Raw genomic sequence first — 21,877 nt, forward strand, 5'->3', positions numbered from 1 at the left:
GGCTATGCGATTTCCCGCCCAAAACACCTCGAGTTACCTGTGGTGTCAAACCTGTTAATTGAGTTATTTCTCATTGGTATGCCTGTAATGCGGACGGACGGTCAGACGGGCGCACGGTCACGTGATGACAAAAATTTCTCGGATGGATGAATTACCAAATTTTCTCAGGTATGGGGCTCCGCTCGCGCGCGCTTCATGCTTGCGTGAAGCCCCGCTTTAGTAATAATAGCCTATTTAAAGTATATTTACAGTATAGGCCATTATGAGGAGTCCACCCCCCCCTCCCCCGAGGGGTGTCAACAGTGACAGACGTTCGATAACTTGTGGACGCTGTGCCGGTCCACGCGGGGGCAGTCATTACGTTGGCTCTGATCCTATTCATGTATCAGCCGGACTACATTCAGAAATAGCCTCGTTACGGAATCTCTGAATGCCCTCAGGAACACATTGCTAACTTCAGCCACAACTTCCGTTGGGTATTTTCAGCGCTGTATTTCTGCTATCACGCCTAACCCCAGAGGGTTTTTATGAGTAGCCGGTGTCTCTCTGTTGCTTCAGTGCTTGTTTGTTCGTTTGTTTGTTTGTTTGTTTGTACTAACCTTTAACTGTTATCTTGATCCGCTTGAAGTCAGTCTTGCCAAAAGCCGTCAACACGCACTTGTACAGACCAGCATCTTCAATTTTAGCATTCGGGATCTTGAGGATAGCCTTCATGGCGTTGGTGGATCTATCTCTAGCAAAAGTGACCATGTTGTCTGGAACAGGCACATCCCCTGTAATCGTTTGTTTTTTCCACTGTAGCTTGGTGACTGAAACACCCTTTGATTCACATTTGACTTTTACCTCCTTGCCTTGTAGCACAGTTACTGATCTGCGTGGTCTCAGCCTGAAGTGGTCTGCCAACTGAGCTGCCGTGGAAAACGAAAACACGTTGATCTTACTATTTTATCATAATCGAACAGGATTTCTCTGAAGAAATTTTTACCCGTATTTTTCAGATCCTCGACCTATTATTTTAGGGATTTACTAAGCTATGCCAATAAATAACGATGAAATAAAATCAAAATGTTATTACAACATCAAGTTTGGTAAAGGCGGTCAAAGAGATTTTATTTGAATTGCCGCGGGTGGTTTCAGTGAGGGATTAAACTCAAACATCGAGAGTGCTGTACGTGTGGCTGTTCTCCCTTAACATCATTCATTAGCTTTGTTCAAGGGTTTAGAAAAGGGATGAAGTTTTCTCAATGGATGGTCGAAAGACCTACCTTTTTCGTCAAAATGATAGCGGTAAATATAGCAGAACTTGGGTAAGGAATTTGACTTCAGGACGGCGCTTTCTCGTATTTAGGAACCCAATGCCTGCCAGTAATAAATTTTTGTTCAGTTTCCTCCCACCTCACCCCGTCCACGGTTAAAAGTCCAGTTATTACTCAATGTGTAAAAACCTGACAAACCTACCTATAACTCTCACAGTTGTCAACCTATAATCTGATTTATCAGGTTCTACCATTACGGTGCATTTGTAGGAACCAGAGTCTCTTAATTGGGCATTAACAATCTTCAGAATAGCCTGCACTCTGTTGGTTATCAGATCTTTAATGATGGTGACTTTACTTTCGGGTACAACCGAAAATGATCCTTTATTCACTTTCTTTTCCCACTTTAGAGTAGCATCTGCAGCACCATCACATTCACAAGTTACTCTGCTATCCTGCCCTCGAAACAGAGTGATAGATTTGTTCGGAATCAACACAAAATGTTTTGGCAGTTCAACTGAGGAGAAAATGAAAGATTTTATTTATAATACTCCTCGCATGAACCTGTGTGAAAAATAAATTAATTAATAAAAACTTTTGGTAAAGCACAAAAAAACTCATAGACTGAAAAACAAAAACAACAACAACAACAACAACCAAACAGAAACAAAAGTGGACAATATACTGTAAATGTTTTAAAATATAAATGGCACCTATTTTTATAACACAACCCGGAGGAAGAGAGGTCCTTCCTACAATGGCCTATGCGGAGAGGCTCCGCCTGAACAGGGAGGGTTACCGTTTTCATGCTTCAAGGATGAAAAAAAGGTAGGGATTTAATTAGTTGAGGTAGATGAAAGGTGAGAAGATATGTTATTTTCGTCTGTAAAAAGGCTCAAGAGGGCTAACATGCATTTTATGTACTGTGAAAAAGTCGAGAAAACGTTCTGATGTTGTGATATATTCTTCCTTAAAGACAGTTTTAAGTACGGCAGAAAGGGTGCGTATAAATGGGTAAGGGAGCAGACCTCGGGACGGAGCCTCCCCAAATAAAACTTTGTTGAGTACGTATTCCCCGGGTATCACACAACTCTTGCGGAAATTAACCCGTTCCAGTTTGGCGCATAATTCTTGAATTTACTTTCCAAAAAATTCAACTGGGGCGTGAAAACTTTGGGAGCCGATATCAGTAGTCTGACCTTCCCAGAATTTTTACCTAGGTTTACCTAGGCAGATTTTTTGATGATTTTGCCCTAGGTAAATCGGTTTTACCTAGGTAAAAGTCTGTAGTGTGACCACAGCTAATGTCACCGGTAAGTCAAAATAAACAATGATATTATGAGCACGAACTTTCTAACAGCTATACTCAGTCACGTTGCTTGTCTATAAAGTGGGGGTCTACGTCACACTATTCGCTGTCTTTGGAAAGATAAAACTGATCAGTCAATTAAATACCAAAACAAAAATGGTCCAGTTTTTAAAATTTGCAACTCAGACTATATTTATTCAAGGGCACCCAACGTCAATTTTCGAAAATATCTGTTCGGAAGACGATTTGAGATTTAGATTTTCGGAACATTTGTTGTAAAATTTCTTGCTTGCCTGCCTCTCCTAGGATTTTCGAACATCTAGAAAGTGGTATAATTGAACATTTTTAACGGCCCTGGAAAGGTCACCTAGAATTTTCGGGAGCCTTGTTTCTGGCTGAAATTTTCGAAAAGGTAAGTCTCGATCCCTATAATTTTCAGATCTCTAGTCTTTCAGCTAGGAAATCCGAACGGATCATGAAAAATTTTTAGGGGATAAAAATATTCCTATGTCTACCGTTTAAATACTAAAATACGTTTAACAACGCCATGTTTAAGTGGTTTTGAACTATATTCTCGCTGAGTGCCCCATATATTTGGGCATTGAAGAAACTGTTAATTTCCTCTCGTAATAATAAACATGGATTGAAACTTGAAAAAAGTTTTAATACCATGCCTCTAAAAATCACCAAAAATTTAAAAACTACCATGGTTAGTGCTCCCTCATGAGATTGGTGGGATACTATCTTTCTCCTATAGGAGCATTTTGTCTATGAGTAAGGGCATTAAGTACAGTGTAACCCCGCCTTACGGCCACCTCCTTATTACGACCAATTGGTGACCGTATTAACTCGGTTCAATTGTAATGACTTTTTTAAGCAAAGAATTGAATTTACCTAAGACAACAACTCATGACATAGCCCCTTTAACAAAGCAAAATAAACACACCTGATCTTACGTATAAGATTATTCCACGACTATTTGGCCATAGGATGGTTTGACCTGACTGATCTGTCGCGTTACAAGCGTAGCTCCCTCCATCTCTAAGAACGACGTTCATTAAGGTAAAAACCTGCTCCTTTAAAACAAGTCTGTCTGGCGCAAGACTTTTAACTCTCCAAGTTGTACCAAAATCATCTGTAAACAGAAGCTTCACTGTAGCATTTGGCTCATCTGTCGAGCAGTTTAAGTCAACATGGGTGCCAACGTGAGCTGACAAGATGGGGGGAGCCGGTCGATTGAGGAATTTCAAAGTCTGTGTACCTGTACGTAAGGAAAATAGTATTGTTTTTGTAACAAGTTCAATATGAAGTTTTCGAAGAGGGGGCTGCTAGTGACAGATATCGAATTTCGAACACATTATACCGAGGCCAAATTGGCCGTTTTTTTTTTTTTCGGCATCGGCGGCAGGCCTGTTTAGCGGGAAGGCCTGGCCGACTCACACGCCGGGGGCGTGAATTAACTAGCTGGAAATGCGAAACCACATGCCGTGACAGCAAAGGGAAGAAAAAAAGAAAAACAAACAAACAACAAAAGCAAACAAACAATGCAGGAGTTATATGGTATTCTAATTACCGTTTTGGATCGGGGGTTATGAGTGACCATCTGATATGGAGATTTCAGTGAAATCACTCGTCAGTATCGTCGGTGCACGTAAACAGTCTTTCGTTTATTAGCGTACATTGTTGAGGAAAAGTTAAAGTTGACAGGAAAGAGAGGGGGTATATGAAAGAGAAGGCCTTAAATTTTTAATACGTACAGAGGGGGTATTATCAAGAAAGTCATTTAAGGTTTACGGTAACTTACATAGGGGGGTTTGGGTGGTTTGGGGGGCAGGGGGTCCGAACCTCTAGCCTCCTGTACCTTGCATTCCCGCATTCCGCCCCTTTTCTCTTGGCTTCCTCCCTTTAGCGCTTCTTCGATTGTGAACTATTAGGCACTGTTGTTACGTAGCCTCCCCATAGTAATTTTCCCACTTCCCGCTCTTTTAGTACTCCCTTCACCCGCTCCTTTTTCTCTTGCCTCCCGTACCACCCCTCCCGCCCCTATTCTCTTGGGCTCCCACTCGCCTTAGTAGTCCTCTCCACTCACTCATCGAACTGATTAAATTGTAATAACTGACATCTTGGTGGCACTGTGAATACATGTATAAGTGGATTTCAACTGACGTCTTTTCAAATTCGAATATTATCGAGGTTTAAAATGAAGGACGAAATCCTTTTCAATTGCAAAAGTTATGCGGTGCGGCTGAAAAGAAGTTGCCCAATTCGCGCAATTCAATTTGCAAATTAAATCCATCTTCAACATATGATAGAAATATGAGGGTAGCATACCTGGAATAACTGCAGCAAGAAATGCGGAAAAATATAAAATCTTGTGAAAAGCAGGGACGTTCCAAGGACCATTTTTTAACCTTTTTGACTTCATTGAACTGGTAAGTCTATGATTCAGATGCGATTTTATCTTCTGTAACTTTCCGTGCCGTGTCCGCGAGTATGGTCTGATTTCAAACTGACTATGACACGACGGAGATCAAAGTGTATACCGTTTTTTAATAAGCCCTCATATAAATACTCAGTCAAAACGGGGGTCAAAAAGATAATGTATCACTCGCGGAATTTTAGGTGTGTTAGAAAAAATATAGTCGCAAATAAAAACTATTTTCATTCTATGTTTATAGTCCATGTAATGTGTGTTTCCCTAAAAGATAAAAACGGCAGACAAGAACTGGACACTAAATCTGCCTCCATTTTCGATCAATTTTCTATGAATCTTTAGCATGGTCAACAAAACTCCTTTTGGGCAAAATTTGAGCAAGCTTGAAGAACACTGTCTTCCCTGAAATGCAATCTGAAATTACGTAGCTTTAACTTATCTCTTATCTCAAAAGAAGATATGCAAGAAATTTACTTATCTACTGAGGAGAACAGTGGAATCAATGAAAAACAATCATCTTCGACAAGTGTATAGTGAAAGGAAAACCCCTCTAGTCATAATATCTTTGGCTGTGTTCACACTATATTCGTGCCAACACGAAAAGCTTCTCGGTGTAGTTCAAGTTCAAGTTCAAGTTCATTTATTCACACTTATTCAATTACGATACAACAACAATAAGGAACAAAAAAAAAAATAATAATAATAAACAGAGCTAACTATACATTGAATCAAACATAACAAAGGAAAAGAGTGTGTAGCAGCCAAAGGAGCCAAGCTTTCGAGTTGGCTGCTACCACAGAACGGTTACAAGTGGGTGGAGGTTATACAGTACTTATAAAAAAAAAAACTATTTAACTTAAGTAATTAAAAAAATAGAGCTAAGTAACAGATCAGAGTTGTTCAAGATGCCTGACTGTCAAGTAGAAAAAGTTTTTATTCTTTTTTAAAACTGTTCAAGGGGAGTTAAACTCTTTGTCTGGGTTAAATTCTGTACAGTTAAACTCTTAAATTCTGTACGGTTTAACTCTCCACGCGTTTAACTCTCCACCCGCCATTTTGGTCGTTTCCCCAGCGGCGAAGAGCGAGGAGAAACGGATGTTTTCGCAGGCTACCATCTTGGTCGCGCGTGTCTCCATCTCAAGAAAAGTGAACACCTGTCCGATATGTGACTCTCTATTTTGAGATAGGTGCAGTGCAGTGCAGTGCAGTGCAGTGCAGCTTCGCTCTGTTACAAAAATCGCGCCGGAATCTGACTGTTTTTATGTGTGAACAGATCACTGACACGGTGTGGTTTTCGTGCCGACGCAAAAGCTATCTTATAGAGTGTGAACACAGCCTTGACAATTCCGAAAGAAGTTGGAAGTTTTATAAGTGCTATAAGCCATAGCAGGGGCAGACCCCAAGGTTTTCTTAGTGGCATACATGAATGCGTGCATTGCAGAACAGAAAATAACTTCTAGGAAACATGCCTCTTGCTCATTATTTTATAGACCAGTAGGAATTGACCTGAATTGACTAGTTCGAAAACAATACTCATCAAAAGGATCGGCTAATAAGAGGCTCTGTGCTGCACGGTTAGCCTTGCTTTCCTTGTTTATCATTTTTAAAGCTCTTTAATTTTTCTTTTTTTTTTAACACACGAAAGGTCAAGAACGAGACACGGCTTATTTTTGCTCCTTTAAATGGCGCTATTGTTCCAATTGCGGCTCCTGTCGGTTCAATTTGGAAATGTTGCTCAAATTACTACCCCCTTGATTCCAGAAAAATTCAATCCAAAGTACCTACATGACTGAACCATTCATACACAAGCTAAAACAAATGCTTTTGCTGAAATAAACAACAGCAAGAAACTACCTCCGAGGAGGAAATAGAAGTATGCCTTTACATATTAGGCTCTTGACTAAGAGCTCCTACTAGCCGCTCTCTGCGTACTTTACGATAGAACACAGCACAGTCCAGGCTTCCTTATTTGTTTAAAAAAGAACAACGAAATGTCCGTCAGCCAATAAAGAGCTTACGTCATGATCAAAACGGTCAGAAACAGGCTTTCTTGTCAAACTGGAAAAACGGTAACAGTAAGATTCTTTCATGTGGGTGGTTTCTCTCCCTTAAAGTTGATCTTATATCGAAAAACTCTTTAACCTTTTTTGAGACCGGGCGGAGGGCTCTCGCTAAAAAGCTGAATAACTTCATAACTATTTAAACTATGATCGACCGACCGCCAAACTTAGCGACTGGCCTAAAAGTCGGTCGTGATGTGTACGTCAAAATTGATGTTACCATTGCCACCTAGTTTGGACAGCCATATTTTTTCATTTTTCTACATTTTCTATAATATTAAGGGCTTTTAATTGTTTATATTTTTCTGATTGCAGTGTTATATCACCCCAGAAACTCATAAGGGGCTGAAACGTGTAATTGTGATATGTTTGCTTTGTCCGATGCTCGTGAATTTTTATTTTCGCAAGTACCATATTTGGAACGAGATCAAAAGATAACTGACCAATCAAACTTCGTAAACGACGTGAAGTCATTTTACTCTACGTTCTCGGGAGGGAACCTGAGGGAGCTCACTAAGCAACATCGATGTCGACAGCTACAAAAACGTCACTAAAAAGTGTATTTGCGCCGCTTCAACTTTGCCGCGCTTATTTCATCTCGTTCAGACTGTGTCGAAGTTCAGTAAAAAGAAAAAGAAAGTCAATGCATAACGTTTCATGTCGAAGTCGTGCAGTGATGGAAATGTTAAAAAAAAAGCGTGATGTACGTGTAAAGCTGTTTTCAGGAAATCTATTGCTTTTTTGAGGCTGCAGGGAGGGTTCCTATATATGGTACTTATAAAACATGAATATTCACGAGCATTGAACAACTCCTTATGAGTTTCTGATTACACTAAATTTTAAATTATTTTATTAAAGTTATTATTGGGTTTAACGTAGTCTAGGCTTGTCAGTGACTAATTTGAGAAAAAAAAAACACGAAATTAAAATGACCAAATGGCAGATACTCAGTTCAGTTTTTCAACAGTGGTTATATCTCTCAGAATCTTGCAGATGTTTTGCTTCCTAAGTATCTTTCACGATACGCACATCAAATTTTCGATCACGATTATCTCGATTTACGGTATACGGGGTCGGAACCCAATATGGCGGATAATTCCAGTTCCTTCCTTATAATAAATGACGTCATCTTGACGTCACTGCTATTGTTGTAGATAGTTTATGTGTTAGCCAACTTATCAGACACCTTATATTTTAAGTATTTTTCCTTTTATGGCTACTTTTAGGAAAATTTGGATTCTGCAATAAATTCAACAATTGACGCGCCATGATGACATCAAATTATGTACGTTATTGTGCCAATCAAGTTATACCTAGATGTTGGGAATGATGGCTACATTATTCTCTGTAATTGACAGTATCATGAGCGGTTTTGAACGTCTAGAGGGGGGTCTCCGAATTTCCTCCTGGTCGCAGGAAACAAAGAAAAGCCCGGTCCATATACGGATAGATTAACTAGAGCAGTAGCATAAACAGAACAAGATTTAGTTATTATATCTCAAGATTTATTTTCGGTGGCTACTTATTAAAGTTCGTGTCCATGAAATGGGGGATAGTGGTTCATTTGCCTTTTCTTCCAGGACCGGATCTATTACTACTTCCTTCGGACGGCGGGCGAAACTGTAAGTAAATAAGACAATATATTTGTCACAGTGAGAAAACAACAGATATTTCACTAAAATGTAACAGTGATAACCAAACAAAAAGTAAGATGAATAAATATGGCCTTCAGCTTCACGGACAAGAGATCTGGGTCCGAGATTAGATGCTTTCTTCCGGTAACACAATGACATTTATTCAGATTACAAATAGGTCCAAAAGCCTCCCCCTCCCCGGATTTGACTTTTCCTTCGTGCGTTTAAATCATCTTTGAAAGTTAAAATGAACGACGCAAGGGGAGATACAAGAATCATAAATATTAATTTAAATTTGTTGGAATTCCAGTGTAATGTGAGAATCCAAAATAAACCTACCCTTGACTCTAACGGTTGCCAGCCTGTAATCTGATTTATTTGGTGGAACTGACACTGTACATTTATATGTACCAGCGTCTGCAAACTGGGCATTTTTAATCTTCAGGGTTGCTCTCACATAGTTTGAATCTTTAGTGATGTTAACTTGGCTGTTGGGGACTGCTGCATATGATTGATCATCCTGTTGCTTTTCCCACTTCAGGGTAGAAACTGAGGAGCCCACAGCTTCACATGTGACTTCTCCATTCTGCCCTTGCAGCACATCAATTGATTTGTGTGGTTTCAAAACAAAATGCCTAGGTAACTGAGCTGCAAAAAAATTTCATAAGAAAATGTACCTTAGATGCAGCCTTCAATGGGTAGTCACTACACATAATTTACTCCCAGTAATTGGTTAAAAAGTCTGAAACAAAAATGGTTATTCTGACTATCCCGTGTCCCACACTCCAGCCCGCTTTGCATTCCAAAGGAAATAATGGCAAACTATCGGACTGTCACAAGGCATCTGTTTAGCACAGGTTTATTTTACAGAACGTAATATTGGAAGAACAGTTGAGGACAAGGGCACGTGGTGCTCTAGACTACAAGCAGTCTCTCTTTGTTTTTGGCCCGTAGAGCAAAACGTCCGAGACACGCAAATGACCACGCGCGTAACTGAAGGCGCTCTTTTTTCTTCTCGGGCTGCCGCCTTCGTTTCTCCCGTCTCTCGGCTTCACCGCTCAACACTCGCGCGCGTGCACTCCCCTTACTAAATCTGAAGAAAAAGAGAGACTGCTCGTAGTCTAGTGGTGCTCATGTTTGCTTCCCCTTAGTAAGGGGTCTGCTTAATAATATACTTTTACTGTAAGGCTGCATCTATTCAACACATCACTTTGGCAATTAACGTAGCCACGTCGCACATGTCAAAGGTTTGTATTCGCCACATTTTCTACTCACGAGTATCAATTTACTCAGAATATTCTTTCAAACCTTAGCTCGCTCACCTTTCACTGTAACATTGATGGCATCAAGGAGATTTGGAAACAAAACAGAAAGGGTGCATCCATACTCTCCTGTATCATTCATTGTAACATTCTTTATCGTCAGTTTAAACAACCTTTCAGTTTCTTTCGGTAGATTTTCAAAAATGGTGACATTAACACGTGGATCACTTAGTTCTATTTTTCCCCCATCTTTTGAGAAAAGGAGGTCCCAGTCACCATCAATCCTGTCAATGCAGAAGACCTGTAAGGTAGACTTCTCGTTCACCTCGGTCATAGTTTTGCCAGTGTCAATCTCAACCTTGGGATCTGGTTTCACTGTTGATCAATCATAGGAAATTAGCAATACATGTAATTATTTAAAAATGAGGATGGTAAGATATAAAGAATTATGCAGATCAAGGAGGATGTTATCCACCCAGGCTGGAGCTCGATGTTGAGGTGGATAACATCTTCCAAGATCTGCATAAGTTCTTTACAAGCTTACCTTCGTAAAGACTTTTTTTAAAACTTTGGCCTATTTTTTCGGCACGGTTTTATGGATATGCCTGGAACCACACATTTTCCAATATATATTATCACATAGGGTGTCTCAGTTCCAAGCCCAATTAGATGTGCACAAAATACATGCAGCTAAAAATGTCCTCAGGTGAGCATTAATCTGTCCATTTGCAACCTAGCTTGACCTATAAGTAGAAAATCGATTGACCTGCACGCATCCAAAGCTCTTATTTCATTGGTCCCTATAACTCGCACTATGTCACCATCCCTATTGTTTTGCCAGCCAATCACAAACTTTGTTTTGAACAGGTGCAGGTCGGCCCTAGAAAATCTGTCCTCTTGTCTGTAGTAGTATGAAGCACATTCTTACACTTTTGTACAATTCAATATCTCAAAAAACGGACTGTTTTTACTAACTGATGTTCTTACCAAGTCTGACAAATCTCAAGATTTGCGAATCATTTCCCAAGGAATTGAATGCTTGGCAACGGTAGAATGCATTTTGTTGGTCTTTGGCAACATTCACAATGCTTTCATTTGTTGGTGTTGAGCTGCTTGGAAACACCAGCTGACTAGGAACAGTAATCCACTTGTTTTCCTTAGGGACACAGGTACCAGATTGAATATCACATTCCAAGTTTTTGAAAGCATACTGCCAACTGAACGTTGGCAGTGGGTTGCTCTTGGTCACTGTACAGGAAACTTCAGCTTCTTTGTCTTCTACCACAGCAACTGCACCTAATCTCTCTTTCAGTGTCGGCTTAACTGCATTTAATTAAGATTGTTAGTTGATGCCTAGTTCATGTCACTATCTCGAATAAAGTACCGTAAATACTCTATTAAGCGCCCCCTCTCTAATAAGCCCCCCCTTTTCAGAGGTCAGAGAAAAGTTATTAAATCCCCCCCCCCCTTCCCTCCCCCCTCCATCCTTATTCTTCACGAACAATTAACGTGGACTGATCAGTTATGGTTTATTCAGGCTGGAAATTCATATTGTTTTTGGTCTTCGGCCATACGACCTCAAACTTCACGTGCTGATCGAACTTTTTCAACTTTATGCTCTAATTCTCTGTGGAGAATTGTTACCATTTTCTTATTGTTAGAAAAAACAGTATAGCGCCCGGTAAAACAAGTCTGTCCTTGAGAAACCTTGCTCCTGTTGATGCATTTCGCTAAATTAAATAAGCACCCCCGTCTCTATCCCGCCTCGTCTCTATTAAGCCTCTCCTCAAAAGTGCTTGAAAAAAATAAGCCCCCTGGGGGGCTTAATAGTGGATTTACCGTATGCTTAAATGAGTTGCCATGATGATGCGATGCTCCTGCGGTGTATGACATTTGCAGACTGCAGACTGCAGACTGCAGACTGCACGAGGCAGCAAAGCAAGACTGTAAAGTGAATGAAACCAAAAATATCGTAATAAAGGTGGCATCATCATCAACATTACCTTGTTCCGAGAAGTACATGTAAAGCCTAGAAGCGAAGTTTATATTTTTCACGCTAATTACACCGACCTCATTCCTGAAGGAGTTGTTGGATGTTCTTCTCGTATTGAATTAGAGCAGAATAATGTCTGCCGATGTCACAAAATCGCTCATGAATCCATAGCAACAGGCTAGCAATTTAGCCTGCACCACAGACGAAACTAAACTCTGGTTATATAAGTCTATCTGTGAAACAGCGCCGGAATCCTTATTCTACGGGAGCCCCACCTGTGTACTAGGATTTGAGTATGAGCAATGATTGGCCTGTTAAAAAAGCCACTGTCGATTTGCTTATTTCGAAATTCAAAATGCACTTCCGGTAATTCGTCCAGTCCAGGTAGGATCTGTTTGGTTTAGATTATTTAGCATATCTTTAAATACTGCTAACATGAAATACGTCATTTAAAAGGTGTTAAATGTCCGTGATCTATCCTAGTTGTTTTTGTCGAGGTAACTATAGTGAGCACGAAGTGCTCGCAAACTAAAAACTCTTTTCTACAGAAGACTACTATTTAGACAGGCATTAGTGGGCATTGCTACTTGTCATTATCAATTCACATTAATCAAAGAAGAATAAAGAATCAGCGCCATTAGTGATATAACGGGTAAGTCAATAAAGAGCCGCGTCGGTGAAGCATAGCCAACAGCATCTTGGAAATGAGGCCAATGTAACTTTGCGCAAAAATATCAACCTTGTTCCCAGGCCCCTTTCTCACTTTCACACAATGTTATATTTTTGATGGTGTCACCTTTGCTAGGAAGATTTTTGGTGTCTTTTAATTTACAATCTGCAATCTATGGTCTGCAGTCTGCAGTCTCCAGTGGCTGTGTATAAAAGTGGGACGGGGAAAAGGGGACGGGGACATCGGAACGTGTGTTTGGGGACTTGGGACTTGGGGACGAGAGATGAGGGACTTGAGGACATCAAATATAGGACGCGGGGACGTCAAAACCAGGGACGCAGGGGACGCGGGATGTGAATAATTATCGCAAAAGTCGGAGGTAAATGCGATGTCTCTTTCTTCGTGAAAATGTGTTAAATACCGTAAAATTCCGAAAATAAGACCCTCCAAATATAAGCCCCCCAAACTCGTAACGCAAAAAACCCTCCGTTAAGTCGCCCCTCCAAATATAAGCCCCCCGGGGGCTTGTACTTGAAAATTGCCCTCAAATACAAAGTAAAACAAAGGCTTGAAAAACGGTGAATTTCCTTCCATTTAAAAGGCTAGCCCAATCTATTTCGAAACGCAAATTTCCTTCCGTAGATAAGCCCCTCCGAATATACGCCCCTCCAAAAATAAGCCCCTCAAAAAGGGCCTTTGAAAAATATAAGCCCCGGGGCTTATTTTCGGAATTTTACGGTAACACATCAACAACACATTTTCACGAAGAAAGAGACATTGCATTTAGCTCCGACTTTTGCGATAATCGTTCACATCCCGCGTCCCCTGCGTCCCTGTTTTTGACGTCCCTGTGTCCCCGTCCCACACGTCCCCGCGTCCCATACTTGATGTCCTCAAGTTTCTCGTATCGCGTCCCCAAGTCCCAAGTCCCCACACACGCGTCCTGATGTCCCCGTCCCCTTGTCCCCGTCCCACTTTTACACACAGCCGTCTGCAGTCTGCGGTCTGCAGTATGCAAATATCATACTCCGATGCTCATGGGGTAGACTGCGCCACATCTTATATTGAAAATAAGATTGTAAAATTTGAACCGTGTATTCTGATGTTTATAATCTTTCTTCAACCTCTGATTTAACTTACATGTATAATCTGCTTTGGATCTTGTTGTCAAGAGTTTCTTACCAAGCAACCATTCTCCAAGAAAACAAATGTGACTGAATATCCAGTACAAAGAAGGAGAGAAAGAGCATTTCAAAACGAGAACTTTTAGGACCTTAAATGCCATCACTAAGACCATATTTAGTTTTTTCTTCTTAGAGATATGTTTTTGTGCTCTGTTTACAGATGTGTTTGTTTGAAAGGAAGACAATGTTTATTACATTTTAACTGTAAGGTAATAAGCACCCCAATGCAAATAAGCCTCTCAACCCCCCTCCCCCCACCCCCCTCTTCAAATTAGTTTCTTGCCTTTCTCAACTTGGAAAACAGGTTTGCACTCAGAATACAACTTTGCACTGTACACTGTAAGTGCTACAGTGTACAAGTAACAAAAGTGCTTACAATTGTTTTTCTATGCTTTCACCAGCTAGTTTCACTCCTGGCTGAAACATTTAGGTAAAAAATTAATTAATGCATAGGAAGGTAACAATGTTTCCAAATGTTCAAAAGAGAGCGGATACGTATACAGAGAAGGATTAATATCAATTCTGGCCTGATTTGATTGACTAGTTCACAGGCGTTTCCAATGAGTTGTGCATTAAAGATGTCTTTAACAGTTAAAATCTACTTACTAAGGATCACAATTGGTACAGCTGTACAATGGAACTAAGGCTCTAGATGTTGGTTCTGAGCAAATCATTAATTGTAAATGGGGTAAAAAAATTGCAAATGTATTATGCAAATTACTGGTTACATAAAGTTCAACGGTATTCCTTTGCTTATAGGTACCTTGAACATCCAAGCTGACAATCAACTCAGCATCTGGTGAAACTCCATTTGATGCAACACATTTAAATTCACCAACATCTCTTGGATATAGTTAGACTACGAGTAGTCCCCCATTTTTCCTCAGGGATAGTACAGCGAACGAAACGCGAGCACGCGTGAAAATCACCCCACGCAAGAGAAGGCGACACGCGGTGGGGATTTTTCTCTCTTCCCGCCGCGTGTCGCCTTTTCTCGCGTGGGGGTGATTTTCACGCGCGCTCGCGTTTCGCTCGCTCTACTATCCCTGAGGAAAAATGGGGGACTACTCGTAGTCTAGGATATAGTGCACTTCTTATTTTGAGAACTTGAACTGTGTAAATAGTATGAAGTCCAGAAGAACCATCTCTTTCTTCATAAACCTCATAGTCAACTTTATCACAACTCTGAGGGTTTGAATGGCAGTTTGTGACATTCATTTTCTTGCCATTTCTGTACCAGTCTACCGTTGGCTTTGGATATCCCTCTGCTACACACTTGATAGCCTTGGTGGATCCCTCTAGTATTTCTGTTTTCTCTGTGTAGGGACTAATTTTAGGTGCTAAAGGAGCTAAATGTGTGAATAAAACAGATTTTACATAGATTAATACTCAGTGACAATCAACTGTAGCCTACACAATAACAAATAATTTGTCTGACAAAATATTGCTATTGTTTTGTACAGAGCAGAACTGTCACCCACGTCAAATGCCAGAACTTAGTCATCATCAGACCATCATATGGGTATTCACCAGTTTTTGTCCATTTCATAAGTGAGTACTGTACATGTACATTGTTGATGTGCAGTTAATACTGGTTTTTTGGTTTGCTTTCACAGTGGAAGTCCAGCTAGTTTACAGGCACTCCACTCTTGATTTAACTGGAAACAAAATGATAACCCAAATAGAACATAACAGGATTGAAAACCCTAACTGGCAGGAAGCAACCAGCTGGAAAAGCATAGCCAAGGAATTGATGTTGGAAAGACCAAAAACAAATTCAGCAAGTCAGAGCTGGACATGCACTGGGGACAACCGTATTGTGAGTCTAATATGCTGGCCGCTGGGCCATGTATTGCAGAAATAATGAGATACTAGAAATAAAAGCACATGTATGTAACCTTTACAATGAAATAGAGTACAAGCATACCCTTGACTTCTATCTTTGTCAGCTTATAATCTGATTGATTTGGTGGAACTGATACTGTGCATTTGTATGCACCAGTGTCCGCGAACTGGGCATTTGTAATCTTTAGGGTTGCTCTCATAGTCTAAACGTAGTACGTCTAGACTATGAATTTTAAACTCGCGCGAAACGTGTGGGCGAATAAACATTGCTACTCGCTTGTTTTTACTCAATTAAAAAGCAATGATATCAAAATGTGTGACAATTGAAATGTTTGACTGAATAGGTAATCGGTTGATATTGCATATTGATAACAATCTGTTATGTTAATTGATCGATTCCCATATCGATTATCGATTAATATTGATAATCGATGATAATCAATAATCACAAAAATTTTCGGGATCGATTGTCCATCGATTATCAAAATTAATCGATTAACTGATATCGATTGTCATCGATTGTTATCGATTGCCATCGATTGTTCAGGTCCTGATATTATAAATTAAAGTTCAAACAAGGTTGTGCTCTAGCAGAGCCCGGTGGCCCCTGGCGCCTAACTATTACTCTTGAGTGACTCGAAGAAAATGGCCGATTTTTCATACAAATCATACGCTCATGGACAGTCTAGATTTTACAGGTTCAGAGAACTGGGCTCCTTTCAATGTTCCTTAGAGCACAGACTGTATTCTAACTTTATATGTAAGTTCAAGTCTCAAGTCCTTAACTAAAAACCGTTACTGCTTCTAACCTGTATAGTAGCATTCTCGCATGTCATTTAGGTCAATGCTAACGCGTTATTCTTTCAAAACTTTCTTTGCTACTCTCAAAATTCGCGTTCGCAGGACATGAGTTAAAGATAAAATTTGTGCTTCCCCCCCCCCCCCCCCCGCTTTTTTTTTTGCCTTGTCTCGCTTTACCGGGCTTAGCCTGCATCGCAGACACTAAACCTTCTCTGTATCTATACATGGTTTAGGCGATGCGTCGGCCGGCTGCAACGCAGGCTATACTGGGATTTATTCCTTGAATAAACTGGTTCTTCTCGAAAATGCTGAGAATGATAAGGGGTAACAGTAATAAGACAGTTTTTTTTTTAATTTACATGAAAAATTTACGGCATGATTTTGTAGTGTATGTATATCTTCGTCCCGTTCGACACAATCTCCTATTTGGGCGATCACGGGAAGACTTCCTTGACCTGCAAAGGGGGCGGATTCAAAAGTTTTGTTTGATAGGGGACTGAAAGGTAGGTGGGCCCAACCTGAAGTCACGCTGTTGGGCTATCTATAAGCTAATATTATTGCCATTAAAATCCAAGCTCGCTGTTAAAAAATATTCATCTCCTATCACATTACTGACACGCAATCACGTGCCTGTTTCTCGAAAGTCACGGAAACTTTCGGGCCCAAAGGCAAATTTTGAAATCCAAACCTGTTGAATAGTAGCACATTTCCTGGCCTACAAACCAGTCAATGTTGCTTCATTTTAAACTGATAGATTTATTTTATTATTTTCAAAATTATTGAAACTTTGATCTTGAATGCAAACACAACAAACAAAAAACAGCTTTCCGGCCCGAAAAGTTACCGATCAGTCACCTGATCTCACCTTCAGCTTCTCAGACAAGAGATCTGGGTCCGAGATTAGATGCTGTGAGACCAATCTTCCGGAAACACAATGACATGTATTCAGATTACAAATAGGTCCAAAAGCCTCCTTCCCCCAGATTTGACTTTTCTTTCGTGCGTTTAAATTATCTTTGAAAATTAAAGTGGACGACGCAAGGGGAGGTGCAAGAATCATAAATATTAATTTAAATTTGTTGGAATTCCAGTGTAACGTAAGAATTCAAAATAAACCTACCCTTGACTCTAACGGTTGCCAGCCTGTAATCTGATTTATTTGGTGGAACTGACACTGTACATTTATATGTACCAGTGTCTGCAAACTGGGCATTTGTAATCTTTAGGGTCGCTCTCACATAGTTTGAATCTTTAGTGATGCTAACTTGGCTGTTGGGGACTGCTGCATATGATTGATCGTCCTGTTGCTTTTCCCTCTTAAGGTTAGAAACTGAAGGGCTCTCAGCTTCACATGTGACTTCTCCACTCTGCCCTTGCAGCACATCGATTGATTTATTTGGTTTCAAAACAAAATGCCTGGGTAACTGAACTGCAAAAAAAGTTCATAAGAAAATGTACTTTACGTGCAGCATTTAGTAAGTAGTCACTATGCATAATTTACTACAGTAATTGGTTAAAAAGTCTGAATTAAAATGGTTATTCTGACTTATTTTACATCTAAAATTATCTTTGTAAATGGGATTTTACAGCTTTTATTAGGACGTATCTCGTATCCCACACTCCAGCCCGCTTTGCATTCCAAAGAAATAATGGCAAACTATCGGACTGACACAAGGCATCTGCTTAGCACAGGTTCATTTTACAAAATAAAATATTGGTAAAACAGTTGAGGACAAGTGCATGTGGCGCTCATGTTTGCTGGCCCCTTAGTAAGGGGTCTGATTAATAATAGGCTGATTTAGCAAAAGGTCTAAAGTCGACTTCCGGTGCCCAATTTGCCGCTCTACCATTGGTCAAGCCAGTTATTTGATTTGCTCGCGCCGTCGTCAACTGACTTTCCCCTTTCTGTTGCTAAAACAGCCTAATACACTTTTACTGTAAGGCTGCATTTTTATTCAACACATCACTTTGGCACTTAACGTAGTCATGTCGCACTTGTCAAAGGTTTGTATTCACCATATTTTCTACTCACGAGTATCAATTTACTCAGAATATTCTTACAAACCTGCCAGTAAAAATAACACTGAAACACGGTTCCATTGAATGGTTTGACCTGACTGGTCCGTTGCCTTGCATTTATAGGATCCTCCATCCGAAAGAATAAGGTTTACTAGGGTGAACACTTGTTTCCTCAAAAGAAGTTTGTTTGGTGAGACCTGTAACACACTATAAGAAATGCCAAAATTTCTAGAATATAAAAGTGACACCGTGGCACTTGGGTCATCTGTTGTGCAATTGTAGTCAACAGTCCAGCCGACACAAGATACCTGGACTGATGGAGGATCCTGGAGGAACTTTAGGGCTCCTACACCTAGATAAAGAATCCGAAAAAACGAATATACCATTAAAACGCTATTAAAATAACAAGTCTACTGTACCTGGGCTGCCCAACAAGCTTGACATGTTTATTACAGAGCACTTTTCGTGGAAGACCCCTAAATCGCAGTAAGTAAAGGTAAAGGCTCTACTCGCAGGATGGCATCGTGCGCACGTATATTTGAAATGCTTCTGGTCCATAATCAGATTTTATAGCTCTTCTTAACATAAAAGGTGCCTATTTTCCTGTCGGCCATGAATGAAAGAAGTAATGGTTGTGAAAACATTCTACTAAATTAGATCATTTGAGAGTTTTGGTATTAAAGCCATACCCAACTTTCCTTGCCGTGATTCACTGTGACAAAGGACTATCGCTGGAAAGAGTCAAAGTCGTAGCACATTTAAACTACAATTTTATATTATTCGCTCTCAACCCGCCCCATTAGAGTTAAACATAAGTTGACATACCTGGAGTAATCAACAGAAATGTAGCATAAAAGGCAAACAGGCTCCAGACTAAACCTCGCCATACCCTGCAACAGTCCCAAGGCGCCATGTTGGAAAAATGGTCAACGATGTAATTCTTCTCCTCTCCTTTTTTCTTTCCTTCCAATACAAACATCACGAGATACTTATAGAGACGATGGAAGATAAGTGTGGCAACTACAGCCAATCAGAAGCCAATTCCTGTTTTAGCCGGTTTCAATCAAATCGGAAGAACTCTGCTCAACAATTCTACTACTATCAAAACTCTATTAAGAGGCTCTCCGTTAACCGGTTACTTGTGAAATTCCCGGAATTTGCTTTCAATATTTACGGTAAATTCTACCTCTATTGAGCCGTTGTTGCGGCCTCTTTCAAGCGGACGCAGTCACCCTGTAAACTTACCAACTGGCTTATTTTCACCGCTATTTTAAAAAGCTCACCTATATTTGAATAACAGTACAAAGCCATTTTGACATGACGGCAAGAAGTATGCCCTTTTCCTTCCAACCACTCATAAATGATAGAGATAATAGCAAGATAATAGTCAAAGAACCCTTAGATGCTATGGTTCCTACCTGGTTGACAACCACAGCGCACGTAAAGACTTCTCTAATAATTAATTTTTCGAAACACCGTTTACACTGCTGTCCAACCGAAGAGGCTGATATGACTCGAACGGAACAACCACCGACAACGACCCCTCCCCACTCACCAGAAAAAAAAAAAGTATATTCAAGTGATCGATGCTTGTTTTTCAGCTTTCCTACAGTATCATCGTACTCTTTGCTTATCCTGTTGTAACCATTTTATCATCTGTCACAGGTGTTACGTTTAATTACTTATTTTGTTCACCGTTATAAAATCGCGCGTGAGACTAGATCAGTATTGTTTCGAAGTGCATTGTTGGACTGTTTTTGAGACATAAGCGTAACGAAAGCGTTGATGTCCCGGAAGTAAAAAATATGAACCCAAAGTTGGACTTTTCCCTCTTTAATTCAGTGCTCTGACTAAACTATGTCATACTATAACAGTAAAAACAAAAGCTTTCGAACTTGGTTGCATTTCATAGAACGAAATACCAAACTATTGAGTGCCATACGTCCGGGACATTCGCGTTCTCGATGTTTAGGGCCTTCCGATATTTTACTGCGCTATTAGTAATGGTAACAGGACTGAGTGGAGTCCAATTCGGTCTGTAATCATACGAGTGATTAACAAAATCGGACGACCGCGTAGCGGGAGTCCGATTTGTTTAATCACGAGTATGATTACAGACCGAATTGGACGACACGAAGTTCTGTTACCAATTAATCATAACTTTAACAAACTTTGTGATATATAGGGCTCTTTTTAAATCAAAACACAAGAAATTCCAAGATTTTTTCGCTAGCTATGAAAAAAAAAGCCATTTAAGCGCGCGCGTGATGGCGCGTACTGTCCAATTACTTAGGCATGATGCGTACTGTCTTATTAAACTGTCCTATCAAGGCTGAAATCAGGGCAGTTGAGAACCAATCAGATTTGAGAATTTTGTTATAGTTATGATTATAGCTATTAATGCATGGGAAACTGGGTCAAAATTTGATCCCCTAAGTCTTATACCTCAACAACACACTCTCAAGGGTGCTTCGCATCAGCGAAAAAAGCGTGCAAACAGTATGTTTGGACTTCATGCCAGTGTGCATTCAGTGTGCCCTGTCAGCCGGAAAACCTGGAACCGAATTACGTTGAATGTCATGTCCCTTTTACTTAAGCTGATGACTTTTAAGAGACCGCAAAAAAAAAGATAAATAAAAATAGAAAATAATAAATATAATAATAATAATAATAATAATAATAATAATAATAATAATAATAATAATAATAATAATAATAATAATAATAAAATCATTCCGAGAAAATGCGAAATGAAGGATTTCTCTTATCAGAACGATACATCTGCCCAATCATTTCCACTGCGGTACGCAACGTCTACTACTATCTTAACTGACCCTGTGTGCTAAAGGATGACTGTCCTAAAGGTTATAGTATCTCACGATGCTTCTCACTCAGCTTCGGTTCGAACGAGAAAGGGGGGATAACATCCCCTTGTGGTGGTGATTATGATCGACCGTTATACTTTGCCAGCCATTGTGAATTTTTCATTCACGAAGTGTAGGCCCTTGTGGCGAATTGAAAGAAAACGGTCTTTTTGGAAAACAGACGAGTGAGACTTTTCCTTTTAGCTTCCAGTCTTTTGTGATGTACAGTAAGCTGATAAGTTAAAAAAGCTACTTCTTCTCAAGTTTGACACAAGAGGCAAAAGGCAAACTATTAAAAAATGTACAGAAATTGCAAATCCTATGCAATGTATCTTTCTCTATCGCTGGGCTCGTCACATCCAGTGAACGTGTTTGCAAGCATGTGCAAGGTGACTTACTGAAGACGGTACTTGAGATAAGATGCGCAGGAAATACGTAGTTGTTGGTCTCCACACGGTATGGAAGACTTGAACATCCGTTGCTCTGCCTAAATATTTTGATAGAAGGTTTGCTTCATTCTCACTTTTTTCTCAGATTTTGACATTT

General features: G+C 40.0%; 2 protein-coding genes across 2 annotated transcripts in view; both read right to left on the minus strand.

Moving 5' to 3' along the window:
- Nucleotides 1-4,433, minus strand: part of LOC140949096 (vascular endothelial growth factor receptor 1-like) — a 40,408-nt gene extending 35,975 nt beyond the window's left edge. Inside the window, exons 1-4 of the mRNA XM_073398337.1 lie at nucleotides 4,427-4,433; nucleotides 3,512-3,826; nucleotides 1,459-1,773; nucleotides 600-908 (exon numbers count right to left, since the gene is read on the minus strand). Of these exons, the coding sequence (XP_073254438.1) occupies nucleotides 600-908; nucleotides 1,459-1,773; nucleotides 3,512-3,826; nucleotides 4,427-4,433 (946 nt within the window). The remainder of the gene's footprint in view (nucleotides 1-599; nucleotides 909-1,458; nucleotides 1,774-3,511; nucleotides 3,827-4,426) is intronic.
- Nucleotides 4,434-8,525: 4,092 nt separating this feature from the next.
- LOC140948799 (uncharacterized) lies at nucleotides 8,526-19,654 on the minus strand. The gene is made up of 3 exons (XM_073398066.1): nucleotides 19,293-19,654; nucleotides 9,033-9,341; nucleotides 8,526-8,679 (listed from the first exon to the last, which is right to left on the minus strand). The coding sequence occupies exons 1-3, from the start codon at nucleotides 19,444-19,446 to the stop codon at nucleotides 8,654-8,656; spliced, it is 489 nt and encodes a 162-aa protein (XP_073254167.1). The 5' UTR covers nucleotides 19,447-19,654; the 3' UTR covers nucleotides 8,526-8,653.
- Nucleotides 19,655-21,877: the final 2,223 nt, after the last annotated feature.

This window comes from Porites lutea, chromosome 9 (genome assembly GCF_958299795.1).
Source record: "Porites lutea chromosome 9, jaPorLute2.1, whole genome shotgun sequence".
NCBI lineage: Eukaryota > Metazoa > Cnidaria > Anthozoa > Scleractinia > Poritidae > Porites > Porites lutea.